Raw genomic sequence first — 18,696 nt, forward strand, 5'->3', positions numbered from 1 at the left:
CAGCACTTGGCCGGTGGGAAAGTCCACGAATGGCCTCCGCAGGTAACCTCCCCGAGCCATCTCTAGCAGGGTGACTGGGGGGTGAGTGTGATCGGAAGGGCGAGGGAAGGAGCGGGACGCGGGCTGAGGTTGCGTCCCAGCCTCTGTGTACCCAAGTGGCCCAGCCCTGGGCGGAGTCTCCTCCGGGCCAGGCGGGGCCGTGCTGTCCCCTGGAGGCACTGAGGGACCGGCTATGGCGAGTGGGGCCCAGGGATGCGGCCGTTGGCCCCCGCTCCACCTCGGGCTCCTGCTCCAGCTCGCCGCGCTACTCCGGACGCCGGGGCTCCAGGTGAGAAGTGGGGCGGCCGCAGAGTCTCCCAGGTCAGGGGCGGGGGGAGGGGTTGGCGCACAGCGGAGCAACAGGGGCCGCCTTGCCCTCCTCCGGGTGCAGGTGGCCCCAAGTTGGACCCTGCCAGGAAAAACCTCCTAGCTGTGGGGGGTTGCCTTTGCCCCCGCGAACACCTGATTGGAGAGATGTGCCAGCGTGGAAAGGCGCTGGTGGAGGGAACAGCCGCCCCTCCTGCAGCATGGGGGTGCAGGTGGAGAGAATAGCCTGGGGGCGGGGAGGGGGGTGCGGGGGCGGGGGGTTGCTTGGCCTCCTAAAAGTCCTGGGATGCGGGCTGGGACGTGGGATCAACTTAAGGGTCCTCTGTCTAGAAATGCGCCCACATACCCAGTTTTATAAATTCAGGCGACTCACAGCCCTTCTCCCAAACCACGACTGGACCCTGGGCTCAGAACCTCTGGCATAAATAAGTAGGAGGTGTGGGCATCGGGTCCAGCCCCGCTAGGAGGTAAGAGTCCGGTTTTACAGAAATGCCTGGAGCGGGCAAAGGCACCCAGGCTAGAATCCACTCGTCGGGCCTGAAGCCCCCAGGACCACTAACTGGATCATGCAGGTGGCTGTTCGCGCCATTCCACTGTCCTGCTTCCAGCTCTGGGTCCACCCTCGGTTGCCAAGTAGGAATGTGAGCCGGGTGTGGCCGCAACAGGTCTCTCCAGAAAATTTAGAAAGACTGGAAATGAGACAAATTAGAAATTCAGATTTTTAAAAGTGAAACCTCTCCAATTTTAAAAATTGGTCGCTAATTAAAAACACATTTGTAAACACATTGATGGTCAAGCCACTCAGCTGTGGGCAATCAGCCTGCAGCTTCTTCTCAGAGCGCAAAGCAGGCTGGGAGAAGACAGGGGCCAAGAGGCTGTTTGCTACCCCTCCACCAAGACCGTTGGCTCAGCTCCAAACCTGAGGGTCCTGGAGCAGGATGTGGCGTTTGCAAGGGTGTGGCGGGGCCACCCGGATGTTAGGGTTCCTGCTAGGAGCTCAGCCTCACCCTGTTTGCTCAAGGAGGGGCTAGAGCAGGTGAGTTAGCCCAGTGGAGGCCAGATGCAAGGGCAGCTCTGGCCCTCCCTCCCTTGGCCACCCCGAGCCTTGGTCCAGAGGACCCCTGGAGCCTGGCACCAGAAGCAGCTGGGCCGGTTGGGGGGGGTCACCCCAAGAAGAGCCACAGTGTGGCAAAGGAGGAAAAGGTTGCAGGTATCAGAGAGATGCCAGCAGCCGTTCTGCGTGCTTTTAGGCTAATTACCTAACCGGCATGAGCCTCAGTCTCCCCGGCGCTGGGGAGAATAGCACCCATCTCGTAGGGAGATTGTGAAGTCCTTTTGTAAAGCCCTTTCGTCTTCTTTGGAAAACCAGGAAGAATTGAGGGGTGGGGAAGAGGACAGATTTTAGACACTGTGGGAGCCACCTCACCCCCCCCCCCAGTTCCCACTGTAACCCCTCTCTAGGGTCAAGGAGATCAATGGGGGCAGCCAGCAGCTTCCCCAGTCCTGCTTCCTTCTTTGTCTGCCCCCCGCCCCCCGCGAGAAGGGGAGTCACAGCCAGCCTTGCATGCAGTGAGGACAAGGGGTGCCCCCAGGCTCCTCAGAGAAGTTGACTTTGTTTCCCACTTCAGGTCCAGAGCCTCAGGCCGGAGAGCCTCCTGCTAGTGTCCACCCTGGATGGAAGTCTCCATGCACTGAGCAAGCAGACGGGGGACTTGAAGTGGACGCTGAAGGATGGTGAGCAAGGGGCAGTCACTCTTCCTTCCTTGGACCCTGAGTTGGGGGCTGGGGGGGTCACCGTGCATGGAAGGTAAGTGCCTGGGGTCTAGGCTCCAACAAGCCAGTCTCTGCAGGCAGCTGCACTACTTCCCAGCTGCGTGGCCTTGGGAAAGTCACTTCGCCCCTCCGAGCCTCAATGTCCTTACCTGTAAAATGGGGCCAAGGGTGATGACCCTACTTCACAGAGTTCTTGGGAGGATTAAATTACATGCATGTCAAGTGAGTGGCTCAGTGCCTGGCCCACAGTAAGCACCCCGTGAATTTGAGCTGTGCTTGTCAGCGGGCGGTATGGAGGGGGTTACTCATACTTCATGTCCCTGTGCCCACAGATCCCATCCTCCAAGGACCAACGTATGTCACCGAGTAAGTGAACCTGCGGTTTTTGAAGGAGGGGGCATCGGGAGATGGGGAGGCCACAGTTGTCTGGAGGGGGTTCGGCGGGCCGGGGGTAGGGGCATGTTGGAAGGAAGGGAAGAGGTTTGGATCTGGAGCTGTGTGGCGCCTCCTACTAGCTGGGGAAGATGTAGGCAAAGGGGGCCTTCAGGAAACCAGGGGGCATGAGCCTAACCCTCCCCCTGTTCCTCTCTGCCCCACAGGACAGCCTTTCTCTCAGACCCAGCCGATGGCAGCCTATACGTCTTGGGGACCCAGAAACAGCAGGGATTGATGGTGTGTTTCCTACAGTGCTTGGGATGGGAGAGGGCCTGGGCTTCCGTTAGCCAGAGCAGGGGGCGCCGAATGGTCAGCATCTGTGTGCCCTGCAGAGGTTCTGGGTGCATTATGGGAAGGCTGTCCTGAGGGACCTGCTGAAAGGGGGTGGTGTGGTGGTTCGAGCCGTCTACAGAGCAGGCTGTCGGGCCTCTGAGGGTGTCCCAGGGGCTTCTCCAGGACTGTGGGGGCTTCAAGGGGGGAAATGATGTGTCATTTAGTTTTGCCAAGTGAATAGTTACCCCAAAACCCAATGGCTGAAAATGCCAGCCACTTATTTACCCCACAATCCGGGGCGGGGGGGGGGGGGGTTGGTGGCACTCCAGGCTGGACTGAGCGGGTGGTCTTGACTAAGCTTGCTCAAGCCTCTGTGGCCGGCTCCTGGTCCGCTGGATGGTTGTCGTGCCGACGGTTGGTGGTTGGCTGGCTTTTGAGAGGGGCCGCTGGGCCACGTGTCCCTCGTCCTTGTCAGGTGAGCCTGGGCTTGTCCACGTGTTAGCGACAAGGGAGCCAAAGAGAAGACCAGGCCTGTGCACAAGCACTTGCCCAACTATGCTTGGATCACATTCTCTGATGTCTCATTAGCCAATGTAAGTCCAGTGGCCGAGCGCAGAGTCAAGCGGTGAAGAAATAGACTCCAGTTGTTTGGGGGAGTTGCTGAAAAGTCGCAAAGGGGCGTGCACAGAGGGGAGAAGAGGAACTTGTGGCCGTTTCGGCTGCCTTCTACATCAGGACGCCTATGGGGGTTGTTGAACGCGACTCTGGATTTGTCACAAGGAACGGGGCGGAATGTGCTGTGTCGGAACTTTGTGCCATAGGAAGGCTGCCAGAAAGGTCTCAAGTACGTGTAGGAAGCTGAGTTGACAAGCGATGTTAGCAGGGAAGTCAGGCGAGGTCCCAGCAGCAAACAGCACATTCCAACAGGTTAGCTCTAGGACGTGCTATTAAAGGATTGACTTACAAAGGTGCGGACAGACTGTGGGAAGCCACGGGGCCCCATGCAGTATCCCGTGGCCCATAAAAGTGGGGGGCCGTTATCAGCCCTAAGCCCAGGGGGAGCGGGGACATTGGCTCTTACGGTGTCCATGCAGGAGTGACACGTGTCTCTTCTGCTCCGTTCCCATTGGCTAAAGCAAGTCATGGCCGCGTGTACTTTAAGCAGGAAAGGAAGGACAATCCCAGAAGAACCAGAGTATTTGTGAGAAGTGTTCCCCATCCCCCAGCCAGTCTTCCAACTCCAATTTAAAGTCCAAGCTCTTTCCCAGCCCGTGACCTTACAGCCAGCCGCCCTCACTTCCGGCCACTCTTCCTTTCTCTACCCCCGCCCTCCCAGGTTCGCTGGCCTTCTTGCTGTTCCTCAAATATGCCGGTCAGTAGCTCTCCCTGCCCAGGGCCTCTACACCGGGGCCATCCCTCCACTCAGAGCTCTTCCTGCACGTGACCTTATGGCTCACCTCCTCGCTCGGCTTGGGTTCTTACTACCCTGGCCCGCTGCTCTGAAATAGCATCTCGAGGGGTGCCTGCGTGGTCGAGTGACCGACTTCCGCTCAGGTCATGATCTCGTAGTTGATGAGTTCGAGCCCCGCATCAGGCTCTCTGCTGTCAGCGCGTTGCCCACTCGGGGTTCTCTCTCTGCACTTCCCCTGTTCTCTCTCTAAAATAATAAACATTTAAAAAATCTTTAAAATAGCATCTCAAACCACTCTATCCCAGTTCAGTAAGTTGTTTTTTTTCTTTTTTTTGTGGCATTTATCATTACTCGGTGTTACGTTATGTATTTTGTTGTTTATTATCTCTCCCTTCCACACGCCAGAAATGTAACTCTACGCGGGAAGGAACTTTGTCAGTCTCCGTTACTACTGGTCCTGGCACCTGGCTAATAATAGGTGCTCATTAAATTGTTGAATGAATGAATGAACTCTTTCCAGCGACATTTCTTCAGTCCCCCACATTAGGTGGTTCCACTTGTGCTTTCTTATCACAGCACGAGCTGTGCCTACCAATTACAGGTTGTAATGACTCCCTTTGTTGTCGGTGCTGACTACGCCTGGGAAGCCCGGCTTCTCTTGCGCTCAGTCCTAGAGTGTGCTTCGAGTGGCGACAGTTCTGTATGTGGAGTTTGGGGATTTTTTTCATTTTGATACAATTTCCAACATAAGAGAGAAAAATGCAGGGCGCCTGGGTGGTTCAATTGGTTTGAGCGTCTGACTCCTGATCTCTGCTCAGTTCATGATCTCACGTGAGTTTGAGCCCTTCATTGGGCTCTGCGCTGACAGTGTGGCGCTTGCTTGAGATTCTCTCTCTTTCTCTCTCTCTCCCCCTCCCCTGCGCGCTCTCTCTCTCTCTCAAAAAAAAACTTTAAAAAAGGAAAGAAATGGGGCACCTGGGTGGCTCAGTCGGTTAAGTGTCCACCTTTGGCTCAGGTCGTGATCTCATGGTTTGTGAGTTTGAGCCCCGTCTCAGGCTCTGTGCTGACAGCTCAGAGCCTGGAGCCTGTTTTGGGTTCTGTGTCTACCTCTCTCTCTCTGCCCCTCCCCCACTTGTGCTTCTGTCTCTCAAAAATAAACAAATAACATCAGAAAGAAAGAAAAATGCAAGAATAGTACAAAGAAATTCTTTATTCCCTTTACACAGATTCATCAATTTTTAACATCTTATTACATTTGCTTTATCATTCTTCCTTAATGGATAGGTGATAGATAGACAAGGTATATACACACTTTCTTTTTTTTAGATTAAAAAAAAATTAAAGTAATCTCTACACCCAAGGTGGGCCTCGAACTTACAACCCTAAGATCAAGAGTCCCGTGCTCCACCACCTGAGCCAGCTAGGCGCCCCTATGCAATTTCTGTTTCTGAACTGTTTGTAAGTGAGTTGCAGACCTGACTCTTCACCCCTCAGGGGGGACTACATATTCCTAAGGATGAGTATAAATGATCAAAAGCAGGAAATTTATTTTATTTATTTATTTATTTATTTATTTATTTATTTATTTTAATATATGAAATTTATTGTCAAATTAGTTTCCATACAACACCCAGTGCTCATCCCAAAAGGTGCCCTCCTCAATACCCATCACCCACCCTCCCCTCCCTCCCACCCCCCATCAACCCTCAGTTTGTTCCCAGTTTTTTTCCTTTTTTTTTTTTTTTTAATTTTTTTTTTTTTTAACATTCATTTATTTTTGAGACAGAGAGAGACAGAGCATGAACGGGGGAGGGTCAGAGAGAGGGAGACACAGAATCCGAAACAGGCTCCAGGCTCTGAGCTGTCAGCACAGAGCCCGACGTGGGGCTCGAACTCACGGACCGTGAGTGAGATCATGACCTGAGCTGAAGTCGGCCGCTTAACCGACTAAGCCACCCAGGCGCCCCTGTTCCCAGTTTTTAAGAGTCTCTTATGCTTTGGCTCTCTCCCACTCTAACCTCCTTTTTTTTTTTTTCCCTTCCCCTCCCTCATGAGTTTCTGTTAAGTTTCTCAGGATCCACATAAGAGTGAAACCATATGGTATCTGTCTTTCTCTGTATGGCTTATTTCACTTAGCATCACACTCTCCAGTTCCATCCACGTTGCTACAAAAGGCCATATTTCGTTCTTTCTCATTGCCACGTAGTACTCCATTGTGTATATAAACCACAATTTCTTTATCCATTCATCAGTTGATGGACATTTAGGCTCTTTCCATAATTTGGCTATTGTTGAGAGTGCAAAAGCAGGAAATTTAACGTGGATGCGATAGTATTATCCAATCCACAGTCCACGGTAGTTTAAGTGTCCCATTGGTGTCCTTTATTGTTTTCCTCATCCAGAATCTGACCCAGGATCACCTGCTGTGTTTGGTCATCATGTCTCTTGGGTGTCCTTTAGTCTGGAGCCGATCCTCAGCTTCTCTGAGGCCGTCCTGGCCCTTGAAGCCCTGAGGTCCCTGCAGCTGTTTAGAGGAGGATGTCAGGCCGGACCCATCAGGTGGCATCTCGGGAAGGAGTGGGGGATTTCCCCAGTTCAAGAGGCTGTGTAGCAAAGTGGTTAAGTGTGCTGGCTCCTGAAACTGATCACCTGGGTCTAAGGCCTGGCTCTGCCGTTTACCAGCGGTGTGACAATAGCCGAGTTACTTACCCTCTCTGGGAAAGGAAGATTCGAATAATTGTACCTAGTGAGTAGGTCGTATGTGTTTTTCTGCTCTTTCTCCTTCCCGGAAACTTTCCCTCTCAGAGGCTGCCGTTTACCATCCCCGAGCTGGTTCATGCCTCCCCGTGTCGCAGCTCTGATGGCGTCTTCTACACGGGTAAGCATCTCTCCAGCCTGCGGGTCCAGGTCCGGCAGGGACGGGGACCTAGTCACGGTGGGCCAGCTGGGCACAGGACAGCCGGGCTGCACAGCCTGTCCCAGGCCATCCTGAGGGCTGGCACGCCTCCCACCTCCACAGGCCGGAAGCAGGATGCCTGGTTTGTGGTGGACCCTGAGTCGGGAGAGACGCAGATGACGCTGACCACAGAGGGTCCCTCTACCCCCCGCCTCTACATCGGCCGAACACGTGAGTCAGGCCCCAGCTGCTCCCCAAGCTGTGGGCGTCCGGCCCCCTCCTTTGTGCTGCCCAGGCCTGGCTGTTGGCTGTCCAAGTTGAATCCAGGCCAGTCAGTCAATCTTTAGTCAACAACCATTTCACTGAGTGCTAAACAAGGAGCAGTAACCCAAATATCCTGTGATGCTCACAGACTCTGGCCTCCAGGACGGGTGCCAGATGGTACTCCCTGGGGCTGGGGGCGGGGGAGGACTCTCACGTGGGTACCCCTGGTAACCCTGCTTCTGGGCACTCGCAGAGTACACGGTCACCATGCATGACCCCAAGTCCCCGGCCCTGCGCTGGAACACCACCTACCGCCGCTACTCGGCACCCCCCATGGATGGCTTGCCTGGGAAATGTGAGTGTCCCCTTTCTCTGGCTCCGACCTTGGAGCAAGTCCCCAACTCAGGGGACTCTGAGTGGCATCCACGACCAAGCCCCACCACATTCTGAATGACACACCCTTGATGGGTGACCCTAAGTGAACCCCTTAACGCCCAGCCTGACCCCCACTGAGCGATCCTTAACATCCTAGTTCCTCCATATTCCCAATGAGCTGAGCCAGGTAACTCTGGGTGACTCCCCTTGTCCTGAGTGACCCAAGCAACCCTCAAACACTCTGAGGAGTCCCCACATGTCCTAACTGACCCCCGATGTTGAAAGACCCCTGAGAGATGACTCTAAGTGATCTCCCCCAAGATTAACCCCTCTCAGGTAATTCTGACCACTCCCTTGATATTATGACTGTCCTACCCAGTTGCCTGAGTGACCTTACAGGTGCCCCTAAGCTACTCCTTGTACGCTGACTTCATCGTTTTGCATGAGAACCCAAGCAAATACACATAAACATCACAACGGACACTCCAGGGCCCCTAACTAACCCCTTCACACTCTAAATGGCTCCCAAGTGACCCACATGCCTCTAGGCCACCCTGATTGACCTCTCCTGGGTGATATGATATCAATCAGACTATGGCTGACTACCCCACATCCTAAGTGACCTCTCTCAAGTGACCTGGACTGATTCACACACCTTAAGTCACCTTTGGACGACCCTGACAGAGCCCTCCATTCTACACAGCTCTCCAGTTGACCCTGACTAGTCTCCTGACCGATCAAAGCGACCCAGTGAAATGTGACTGACCTTCCCATGTCCTCATAAGCCTCCAGGTGATCTCACCTGGCCCCCACACACCTGAGTGGCCCTCCTGATGGCCTACCTCGGGCAGCTTCCCCACCCCAAGATGCTCTGAGATGCCTCACATCCAAGCTCCCTGGCCATTTCTCCCCAGCTGTCTTTCTTGGCAGACATGAGCCACCTGGCATCCTGTGGGATGGGCCTGCTGCTAACCGTGGACCCAGGAAGTGGGGCGGTGCTGTGGACACAGGACTTGGGCATGCCCGTGATGGGAATCTACACCTGGTACCAGGACAGCCTGCGTCAGCTGCCCCATCTCACGCTGGCTCGGGACACCTTGCATTTCCTCGCCCTCCGCTGGGGCCACATCCGACTGCCTGCCTCAGGCGCCCAGGACACGGCTACCTACTTCTCCGCCTTGGACACCCAGCTTCTGTAGGTGCCCATCCCTGGGACCGGGGAGGAGCCCTCTGGACAGGTGTGATGTTTGAGGATGACACACTTGTACAGCTGAACCAGCTGGTTCAAACTGGTTATTTACCAAACTGATTGATAAATAACCAGTACCCAGTATCACCCCCCCCACCACCCACCCAAGTGCCCCCAGGACCTTCTGGATAGCCCTGCTATTCGGCGACTTCTGGGTACAATCTAGCCTAGAGGGGGCCTCCAGGTCTCCACTCCAGTGTACAGATGGAGACTGTTCTGCTTGGTAGGTGCAATGCCTTAATTGTTAAAGACTATTATTCTTACTTATAGTACCGAATACCCTAGAGTTCCCATCTTAGGAAATAAAGAGACAGACTGGTAAAATCAGGGGTTATCTATTAATTCAGTTCTTTACTCTTTCAGTTCATTACACAAATAATAATTGAGCACTTACTGTGTACCAATCACTTGTTAGACTCTGGAAGTATAATAATACTTCCAGTGTTCCCACCTATAGAAATCTGAGTCTAGTGGGGGAAACAAGTGTGTAAGAGGGCAATTATAATATGGTATGATAGAGAATAACAGAGGTATAGATTTGCCATAGGAATGTATAGGAAGGGTACCTAAATTGAGACCAGGGACAAGAGGCAGTCATGGAAAGCTTCCTGGAGGAAAGGACATATACATTGAAAACTGAAGGATGAATACAAAATAAGAGAAAGAGCATTGCAGCCAGGGAACAGAAATTAAATAAGCCTGGAGCATAGATCTGAGCAGTGTTAAGCAGGGATCTGGTAGGATCATTTAAATGGTTTGTACATTTTCTCCTAAGGCTAAGGAAAAATCATTGGAGGGTTTTAAGCAAAGAAGTAATTTGATCATCTTTTCATTTTAGAAAGACAACTCTGGCTGCAGTGTGAAGAATATCTTAGAGCTGTGTAGTAACGAAGGACACACATATAGAATATTGTGTTAGTTCAGGCATGAGATAAAGACCTTCTGGGCTATGGAAACAATAGAGATGGGGAAAAGTGGAAAGCAAGAGATATGAAGAGGGAAAAACAGTAAGAATTTGGTGATCAGGGAGTTTGGTGACTGTGAGCAAGGACTCAAGGGTTATGTTCAGGTTTCTAGAAGCACATGGATGCTATTGTTTTCAGAGGTAGGGAGCACTAGAGGAAGAAGGAGAGGAGGTGGTAAGGAATGAAGTGACGAGTTCAGATTTAGAGAACTGAGCTCTTGAAAGAGGTCTGGGCCAGACGCAGATTTAGAAACCATGACTATAGAGCTTGTATCAGTTAGCTTTTGCTGCATAACAAAGCACTCCCAAAGCTTACAGCTTAAAAAACAATGAACATTTATTATTTTTCAAGAGGCTGTGGGTTAGCTGAGTGGTTTTCTGATCTGAGCCATCTTAGTATCTGCAGTCAGCTGGCGGTTTGGCTGAGCCTGGGTAGTTTGGGTTGGTGCCTGTCACCTATATCATAGTTAGTGGGCTGTTTAGCCTGGGGGGTGTCAAAGGCGGTCTTTCATGCCCCAGCAGGCTAGCCTGGATTTTCTCACATGGTGGTCTCAGGGTTCCAGAGAACAACATGGGAGGACAAGCCCCAAAGCACAAACACTTCTCAAGCCTCTGCTTGTGTCACATTTGCTTTTGTCTCCTTATCCAAAGCAAGTCATATAGCTAAGCCCAGAGTCTATGTGGGAGGGGACATGACAAAGACACCAGTATAGTGGTAACTGAAACGACTCACCAGAATCACTCATCCTTCTCCCTTTTTTCTTCTCCCTCACTAGGATGACACTGTATGTGGGGAAGGATGAAGCTGGCTTCTATGTTTCTAAAGCACTGGTTCACACAGGGGTGGCGCTAGTGGTGAGAAGGGGTCTCTGATGGGCTGGAAGGAGGGGATGCAGCAGGAAAGGAGTGCCCTCACTCATGACTCTCTATCTTCTGCCATAGCCTCGTGGACTGACCCTGGCCCCCATGGATGGCCCCACCACAGATGAAGTGACACTCCAAGTCTCAGGGGAGCGAGAGGGCTCACCTAGCACGGCTGTCAGATACCCCTCAGGCAGTGTGGCCCTCCCTAGCCAGTGGCTGCTCATTGGTGAGATTCTTCTGGCTCACGTTTGGAGTAGATGAAGGATCTATGAGCCCAGCTCCTGAGCTGGAAGGCTGAGGTTACCTTCAGCCAGCTGACTTTTGCTCTGCTTCTTAGGACACCACGAACCACCCCCAGTCCTGCATACCACCATGCTGAGGGCACATCCCACCCCAAGGAGTGGCACTGTTGAGAACAGACTCTCAGAGAGCACGCAGCCTCCAGCCCTCTTCCCGGAGGTCAGCGCTAGCAGGGCAGAGGGCATGGGAGGGGAGACTTGGCATGTTGGGAGGTCATCCAATGGACCTTTTCCTCAGCGTACTAGGAATAACATTTGAAGGTGGGTCAGTTGATCCCATGCAATTTCCTGGAAGAAAGACATACACATATGGTGTTATTGCCAGAAAGGTATAAGAAGGGTCAAAGGATATCTAAGCTGTAAAATATGGATCACAGTTTTAATTCTTCTTCGGTGTAAAAATTACAAAATATTTGTCAAGTGAGAAAATGTAAACAGAAAACCTGTAAAAGCATGCTCTCCTGGGAGAGGGTTGGGGCAAGAATCACTAGTAGTTCAAGGTTAGAACAGCCATGACCTGGAGCAGTAATTCTCAAGTTCTGGTTGCTCATCAGAATTACATGGGAGCCTGCTCAAGACCCACTGAATCAGAATCTTCGGAGATGGATATCTGAATTTCTTGCTGATTCTCCAAGACTAATCTGTATTTTTTAGTGATGTCCCAGGAGAGGCTGTTAATCAGCTGGGTTTTGAAGACCACGCTCCAGGGACACAATGATGTTTCAGTACCACGGACAGCACCATGCTTCCCACCATGTGGCCTAATTACTCCCTGCCCTGTCAACTAAGCCCAGAACTAAGCCCAGCAGCCCTGTCCTGAGTGATGAAGAGGGGTAGGGGTTCCACATTGGGTGAGTGTGCTAAGAGTGTTCTTTTGTCCTCAGCTCCTGAGCCTGAGCCGTGAGAAACCTTGGAGCCCGGAGCTGCATCCTGAAGAGAAAACCCCAGACCTGTATCCAGGGCTGGGACCCCAAGACCTGTTGGCAGCTAGCCTCACTGCTGTCCTCCTGGGAGGGTGGATTATCTTCCTAATGAGGCGGGTAAGCCCGTTGCCCCTGACCTCAGGTGCGTCGTAGGGTCTTCCTACGGTGAATTCTGCTCCTTCTCTCCAAGACCACTCAGCAGCTCTCTCCCTCACCCAGCTCCCATTCTGCCCCCTGCCTTCCTCCCAGCAGCTCCTCGAGCCCCCACTACTGTGTTCTGTATGTTCACGGTCCCATGCCAGGCTGTCTCAGGCACCGCCGCGGGGCCCCTCACGGGGCAGGGCCTGGCCAAGGCTGAGCCCTCTTCGGCCCTGTATGTCAGCAGCAGCAGCTGGTGGAGAAGCAGCAGCAGGCCCTCCTGGCACCTGCGGACCCTCCTCACATCACACAGCGTGCTCAGCCCCAGCCACCAGGGGCCACCCCACAGGGCCAGAAGGGCCTTCGAAGCCCCTCAGAGCAAGCCCAGGCAGTCGAAGACCCAGAAGGTAAGCCTAAGTGAACAGTAAAGGGCAGAGTCAGGGACAGAGAAAAGAGGGGGCAGATTGAGCTTTCAAGTTGGTTTAGTAGAAGCCATTACAGTATGGTGGTTAAGCCCAAGTGAGTTAAGAGAATATTTCCAATCCAGCCTTCTATGCAGTTAAGCACTGGAGAAATATCTGCCATCATTTTTTATCATTATTTTCAGGGACTCTGGATGCACATAAAACTGGGTATAGATCAAACTCCGCTCTCGGTTAACTTAGGTTGCTTTCTTTCCTCCTCTGAGCTTTGATTTTCTCACCTGTCAAATAGGAAAAATAACACCCACCTCACTGTGAGAGGCTACCAGCATTATTATGATTAAATCACTCCTAGGTGATGTTAACAACATTTGGGTTAGTGTGACGTCATATTTGGTGACAGTAATAGTAAATTACTATCATTTTGTTCTTTTTCCTCTCTTTAGGGCTTTTTTATTTTTTTTTAGGTTTTATTTTTAAAGGTGTGAGCCAGTATTTTTATATTTTTTAAATGTTTAGTATTTTTGAGAGAGAGAGAGCACACGCAGGAGAGAGGCAGAGAGAGAGGGAGACAGAGGATCCAACAGCAGAGAGCCTGCTGTGGGGCTCGAACTCACAAACCATGAGATGATGACCTGAGCTGCAGTCCGACGCTTAACCGACTGAGCCACCCCAGGCGCCCCCTAGGACTTTTAAACACTTCTCTTCTCTTTTGTCCATTTAATTTCAAGCTGGCATCTGTGGGATGCCCCAAGGGGGATTTCACATGCTTTTGCTGTTCGGTCTGGGCTATTTCTCCTGCTTCTTTGGCTCCAGGCTGGACTGGCCTTCGGTCCTTAGCATGAGCTGCTCGCTGCTACCTCCTGGTCACTGCCCAAACCACTACCTCCCGGCTTGGAGCCACTCTGCTGCCCCCTTAACTCCAGCTGAAGCTCCCCCAGCCCCACCCACGCTCGGCCTGACGCTTCAGTGCTGCTCCCTGCGTCCACCCCTGCGTCCACCCTGCCTTTGCTGAGACAGAACTGCTCCCCTTCCTGAGGGGTCTGCTCTGTCAGAAGGTGCTCACCGCAAAGTTGCCTGAGCCCTGAGGGGTTACTGTTCTTGTCACTTCACTGGCTCTGGAGGGTTCCACATAATACCCACCCAGTGCACCCAGAATCCCTCAACTCCTTGGGTCTTCGGACTCCAGCTTTCCCCAGACAGGCCAGACTCCATCTTTCCCCAGGAGGCTTCTCACCAAAGTGTTCCTCTTTGCCATTGTCCTTCATCAGCCTTCATGACCACAGTCCATTAGAGCCCTGCCTTCTGAGCTGCCAGAAATGGGCCCGCTCTTACCTGTGCTTCCAGGCCCTGAGACCATCACTCCCGAGAGTCCAGGGTCTACAAATTAAGTTCCTGCCCACATCTTGCCAACAGATAGGAGTGAATTTTTACCAAAATAATCCAGAGCAATCCTGAGGGACAGCTTGGTACCCTTCTCACTGATCCTTATGCTACTTTTCATTTACTTTTCCTGGAGCTAATTGCAGAGACCGAAGCGGGCAGCGCTTCCTGAGTGGAGTGTTCTCAGGGCCACTGCATCGCACAACTCTTGGGGCACCGTATATGTTGAATTGTATGAATGGTGTCCGTTGGGGCTGAGCAGGGCACAGCCATGCCTGGGTCATTGTGAAGGGTCTCTCGCAAGCTACCCAAAGGGAAGAGTGTAACTGTTCAAGTCTACAACTCTCTGCCTGCCTGAGCCAACCTCATCCTTAAGAGGAAACCAAGGCATTCCAGGGGCTCCCTGCCACCCTAGGACGGGGACAACTCTGGGACAGCTTAGCATCTGAATGCTCACTGCTGCCCCCTCCCGTTGGGGGCAGTCTCTCCTGGGACGGCACTCACCCTTACTATGCTGCCAACTGTTTAAAGCCAGTTCCTCAGTGAAAAGGGTTTATTATAACTGGCAAGAGTGGGGTGGGGTGGGTGGGTGGGAATCCTGGCAGAGGAAGTAAAGAAAGAAATCTGGGCAGCAACGAATGAGGGAGGATGATAAGGAGGGTAATCTATCAGCCCTCACCACCACCCTCCTCCCACACATTCATTTAATCCACAGTGATGTGTGTGGGATCGTCAACACGAGTCCCACTTTACACATGAGAAAACCAAGGGCACAGGGGTTAAGTTGCCAAGGATGTACAGAGAGGAAGTGGCAGCCCCAGGCTGGGCGTGGAGGCAGCGGGAGGGACTGGACTGAGGAGAGGGGAGGCTGTGGGCCGAGCAGAGCTCCCTGACACTGCGCCCTCTTCTCCGCTAGCTGAGCAGCTCACCGTGGTGGGCAAGATTTCCTTCAACCCCAAGGACGTGCTGGGCCGCGGGGCAGGCGGGACGTTCGTTTTCCGGTGAGTGGCAGTCAGGAGCTGGGCTGGAGGTGTGGCTGTCGCGGCACTTTTGGCCACTGTCCCTCGGGGAAGCCATGCTTTCCCAAGGCTCCCCGAGGTGGGTGCAGGCGGGAGCCTTTTCCTGTCTTCCCTCTCTGAACCCCCCAGGGGCCAGTTGGAGGGCCGGGCCGTGGCTGTCAAGCGGCTGCTCCGTGAATGCTTCGGCCTGGTCCGGAGGGAGGTCCAGCTGCTGCAGGAGTCGGACAGGCACCCCAATGTGCTCCGCTACTTTTGTACCGAGCGGGAACCCCAGTTCCACTATATCGCCCTGGAGCTCTGCCAGGCCTCCTTGCAGGAGGTGAGCCAGAGCTCGGAGGGGCGGTGGGGCGCTGGTAGGGTCCCGGGTTGCAGAGTGACTCTCTGTCCCTCACCCCCTCAGTACGTGGAAAACCCTGAGCTGGAGCGCTGGGGCCTGGAGCCCGGGGAGGCGCTGCAGCAGCTGATGTCCGGCCTGGCCCACCTGCATTCCCTACACATCGGTATGCCCCGCCCCCGCCCTCCATCCCAGGCCCCGCCCCCCACCCCTGGCTCCGCCTTCCCCACCGCCAGCGCTCAGCTCTGCTCTGTTCTCAGTGCACAGGGACCTGAAGCCGGCCAATGTCCTCATCGCGGGGCCTGACGGCCCTGAGGGCCGAGGCAGGGTGGTGCTCTCAGACTTTGGCCTCTGCAAAAAGCTGCCTGTCGGCCGCTGCAGCTTCAGCCTCCACTCGGGCATTCCCGGCACGGAAGGCTGGATGGCACCCGAGCTCCTACAACTGCTGCCCACCGACAGCCCTGTGAGTCCTCCCGCCACCCCGGGGTGCGGGACCCCCTCCCTGGCCGCGTGCCTCTCCAGATATGGCCAAGCTTGTTTCTTCATCTGTAAAGTGGGCACAGTTCATCCCTTCTGACCTAGAGGGGCAGTTCTCAACCAAGGACTGTTTCACTGCCCGGGGGACATTGGGCACTGTTTGGAGACAGTCTTGGTTGTCATACATGGCCAGGGAATCGGGGCTTGCTACTGGCATTGGGCGGGCTAGAGGCCTAAACACCCTACAGTGCACAGGACAGCCCCCCATGACAATTATCCACCCCCAGGTGTCAATAGTACCGGGGTTGAGAAATCCTGAGCTGGAAAAGGGTTTTCAGTCCGCACTGTGCTGCAGAATCACTGGGCAACTCTGAAAAGTCAGATGCCCAGAACTCATATGCTGTGATTCTGACCCGATCAGCCTGGAGTAGGGCCCCAGGTGTTCTAATGTGTAGCCAGAGAGAGCCACTGGTGTCAAGGGTTTGGGGAGCACCAGATGAGCGAATACAGTTGAAGCCCAGGGCAGTGTCTGACTTCCAGAGACGCTGGAGTCTGAGACTCCGGGCTTACGGAGCTTTGAGCTGTCAGTGTGCAAGTGGAATAGGAAGCCATGCACACAGGTGGGAGTTAACAGGAATGGTCAGGCACTAGGCAAAGCCACACCTGAGTCAAGAGAAAGCAGGAGGTGGGCACCTGGCGGCCAAAGGGACTGATGTTATAAGCCCGTACAGATTTTATTAGCGGCCAGTATTTTAACTTGAGAAATTCCACGTTACAATCTGGATTTCGGGATCCTCTTGGAAAATCAAAGCTCTGTCACCAGGGAGAGTCCCCTGGAGGCAGGCAGCTGGAGCGAAGTCCGGCTGTCACCACTGGGAGGGCAGGTGCCACTTCATTGCCTCGTGCCTGGCCAGCTTCACTCACTTCTGTTACCTGCTAGACCTGGAGGAACACAGCTTGGACACCTGCACCAGTGGCTCAGTAGGGCCAAGATTTTGGATGAAAACCATGGGCCCCTTCCAACGGTGCAGAGGGGAGGAGATCCCAGGCCAAGGAAATGGCGCTCAGGACGCACCCTGGAGTTCTAGTCTGAACCAAAGCCCTGGCTACTGTATCAGCCCATGGGAGACTTGAACCAGAGAGGCTTCCTGGAAGCAGGGACCGCTTCCTTATGTCTGTCTGTCTCTCTGCCCCCAGACAAGCGCAGTGGACATCTTCTCTGCAGGCTGCGTGTTCTACTATGTGCTTTCTGGCGGCAGCCACCCGTTTGGAGAGAGTCTTTACCGCCAGGCAAACATCCTTGCAGGGGCTCCCAGTCTGGCTCACCTGGAGGAAGAGACCCACGGTGAGGGGCCTGGGCCTGGCAGAGGAGGGAGGAAGCGGGGCACGGGGCTGGGCAGGCCTGAAGCCATCCCTCGTTGGTCCCTTTACAGACAAGGTGGTTGCCCGGAACCTGGTTGAGACCATGCTGAACCCCTTGCCGCAGGCCCGCCCCTCTGCTCACCAGGTGCTGGCCCACCCCTTCTTTTGGAGCAGAGCCAAGCAGCTCCAGTTCTTCCAGGTCAGAGGGAAATCTCGGGAACAGCCCCAGAAAGCCCCAAATCCGGGTCTTGAGTGATAAGGAAGGGGAAGCCAGAGGGGCTGGGCAGAGACTTGTCTGCCTGTTCCAGGCATCCCAGCTCCTTCTCTAAACCAAGCTCGGACCTTAGACTCCTAGATGTTGCCATGTGGACACTCCAGCTGCTCACTACCAGACTTCCCGGCCCCGCTGCTGGTCCCCGGCACCCCTCCTCCCCGCCCCACATGACACACGCCCCATGCCTAGTTGTCACTTATGCTATACCGGTGCCCGGATAGTCCACCCCACTTGTGGGACCTCGAGCAAGGGACTCTGTGCCTCGGAGCCTCAATGTGCTCATCTGTGAAATGGGGACAACAGTACCTACCTCACGGGTTGGTGAAGACCTGGAAGGTAACGCGGAGACCTGGCACAGAGAAGCTGGACTCGAGGGCCCCCCATCCTTACCCTGACCCAAGAAGCTTCTGCTGATTTGCTCCCCCACGCTGTAGGGCACCCCTGGCCTCTGAAACTGGTCACGAGGCTCAGGAGCTCTATGGGGTCCTAGGACGTCAGTGACTGGCTGGAGAAGGAGCCTGAGCGAGGGCCCCTGGTGAGGGCGCTGGAGGCGGGAGGCCCCACGGTGGTCCGGTGCAACTGGCACACGCACATCTCCGTGCCGCTGCAGATAGGTAGAGGCCAGGCTCGGCCCGGGGTGGGTCCGGGAGGCGGAGGGGAGTCCGGTGGGGGCGGCTTCGCCAAGGAGTTGCCCGCCCACAGATCTGAGAAGGTTCCGGACGTACAAGGGGACGTCGGTGCGAGACCTGCTCCGTGCCATGAGGAACAAGGTGTGCGCCAGGGCTCGAGTGGGGCCTGGGGGGCGGGGCAGGCTGGTCGTGGCTGAGCCGGGCGGGGGCTCTCTGCTCTCCCTCCCTCCAGAAGCACCACTACAGGGAGCTCCCGGCTGAGGTGCGGCAGGCGCTAGGCCACGTCCCGGACAGTTTCGTCCAGTACTTCACAACCCGCTTCCCGCGGTTGCTGCTCCACACGTACGCGGCCATGAGGAGCTGTGCCTCTGAAAGTCTCTTCCTGCCCTACTATCCGCCGGCCTCGAGGCCCAGGGAGCCGTGCCCAGGGGCCGCTGGGAGCTGAGACAAGGAGTTGGGCCCGGGGCCAAGGCTGGCCTCAGCGTCAGAAGAGACGGACAGAGACTTGGCAGCCTGGGGCTTCTGGAGCAAAGATGTGCCCAGAGCCCGGGCACCCCAGGCACAAG

General features: G+C 54.5%; 1 protein-coding gene across 4 annotated transcripts; it reads left to right on the forward strand.

The window, feature by feature from the left end:
- The first annotated feature begins 229 nt into the window (after positions 1-229).
- ERN2 (endoplasmic reticulum to nucleus signaling 2) lies at positions 230-18,686 on the forward strand. 4 transcript variants are annotated; one of them, XM_042970924.1, is made up of 22 exons: positions 230-328; positions 1,995-2,100; positions 2,472-2,505; positions 2,739-2,811; positions 7,064-7,136; positions 7,278-7,385; positions 7,672-7,773; positions 8,724-8,988; positions 10,783-10,861; positions 10,949-11,096; positions 11,208-11,329; positions 12,054-12,209; positions 12,475-12,637; positions 14,952-15,036; positions 15,184-15,373; positions 15,455-15,554; positions 15,649-15,851; positions 17,063-17,210; positions 17,299-17,426; positions 17,992-18,115; positions 18,204-18,271; positions 18,363-18,686. In XM_042970924.1, exons 1-22 carry the CDS (start codon positions 233-235, stop codon positions 18,573-18,575), a joined length of 2,784 nt encoding a protein of 927 aa, XP_042826858.1. In that variant the 5' UTR covers positions 230-232; the 3' UTR covers positions 18,576-18,686. The 4 variants fall into 4 exon arrangements, with proteins under 4 accessions (XP_042826858.1, XP_042826860.1, XP_042826861.1 ...); XM_042970926.1 differs by having other exon boundaries at positions 12,478-12,637; XM_042970927.1 differs by lacking the exons at positions 17,992-18,115; positions 18,363-18,686.
- The last annotated feature ends 10 nt before the right edge of the window (positions 18,687-18,696 follow it).

The sequence above is a fragment of the Panthera tigris genome, chromosome E3 (genome assembly GCF_018350195.1).
Source record: "Panthera tigris isolate Pti1 chromosome E3, P.tigris_Pti1_mat1.1, whole genome shotgun sequence".
NCBI classification, from domain to species: domain Eukaryota; kingdom Metazoa; phylum Chordata; class Mammalia; order Carnivora; family Felidae; genus Panthera; species Panthera tigris.

Bases quoted from the DNA above. Each gene is read 5' to 3' on its own strand.
- ERN2 (XM_042970924.1), top strand. From the start codon at position 233: ATGGCGAGTGGGGCCCAGGGATGCGGCCGTTGGCCCCCGCTCCACCTC. The intron at 8,989-10,782 runs GTAGGTGCCCAT...CTCCCTCACTAG, and splicing joins GCCTTGGACACCCAGCTTCT to GATGACACTGTATGTGGGGA. The intron at 12,210-12,474 runs GTAAGCCCGTTG...CCTGTATGTCAG, and splicing joins TTATCTTCCTAATGAGGCGG to CAGCAGCAGCTGGTGGAGAA.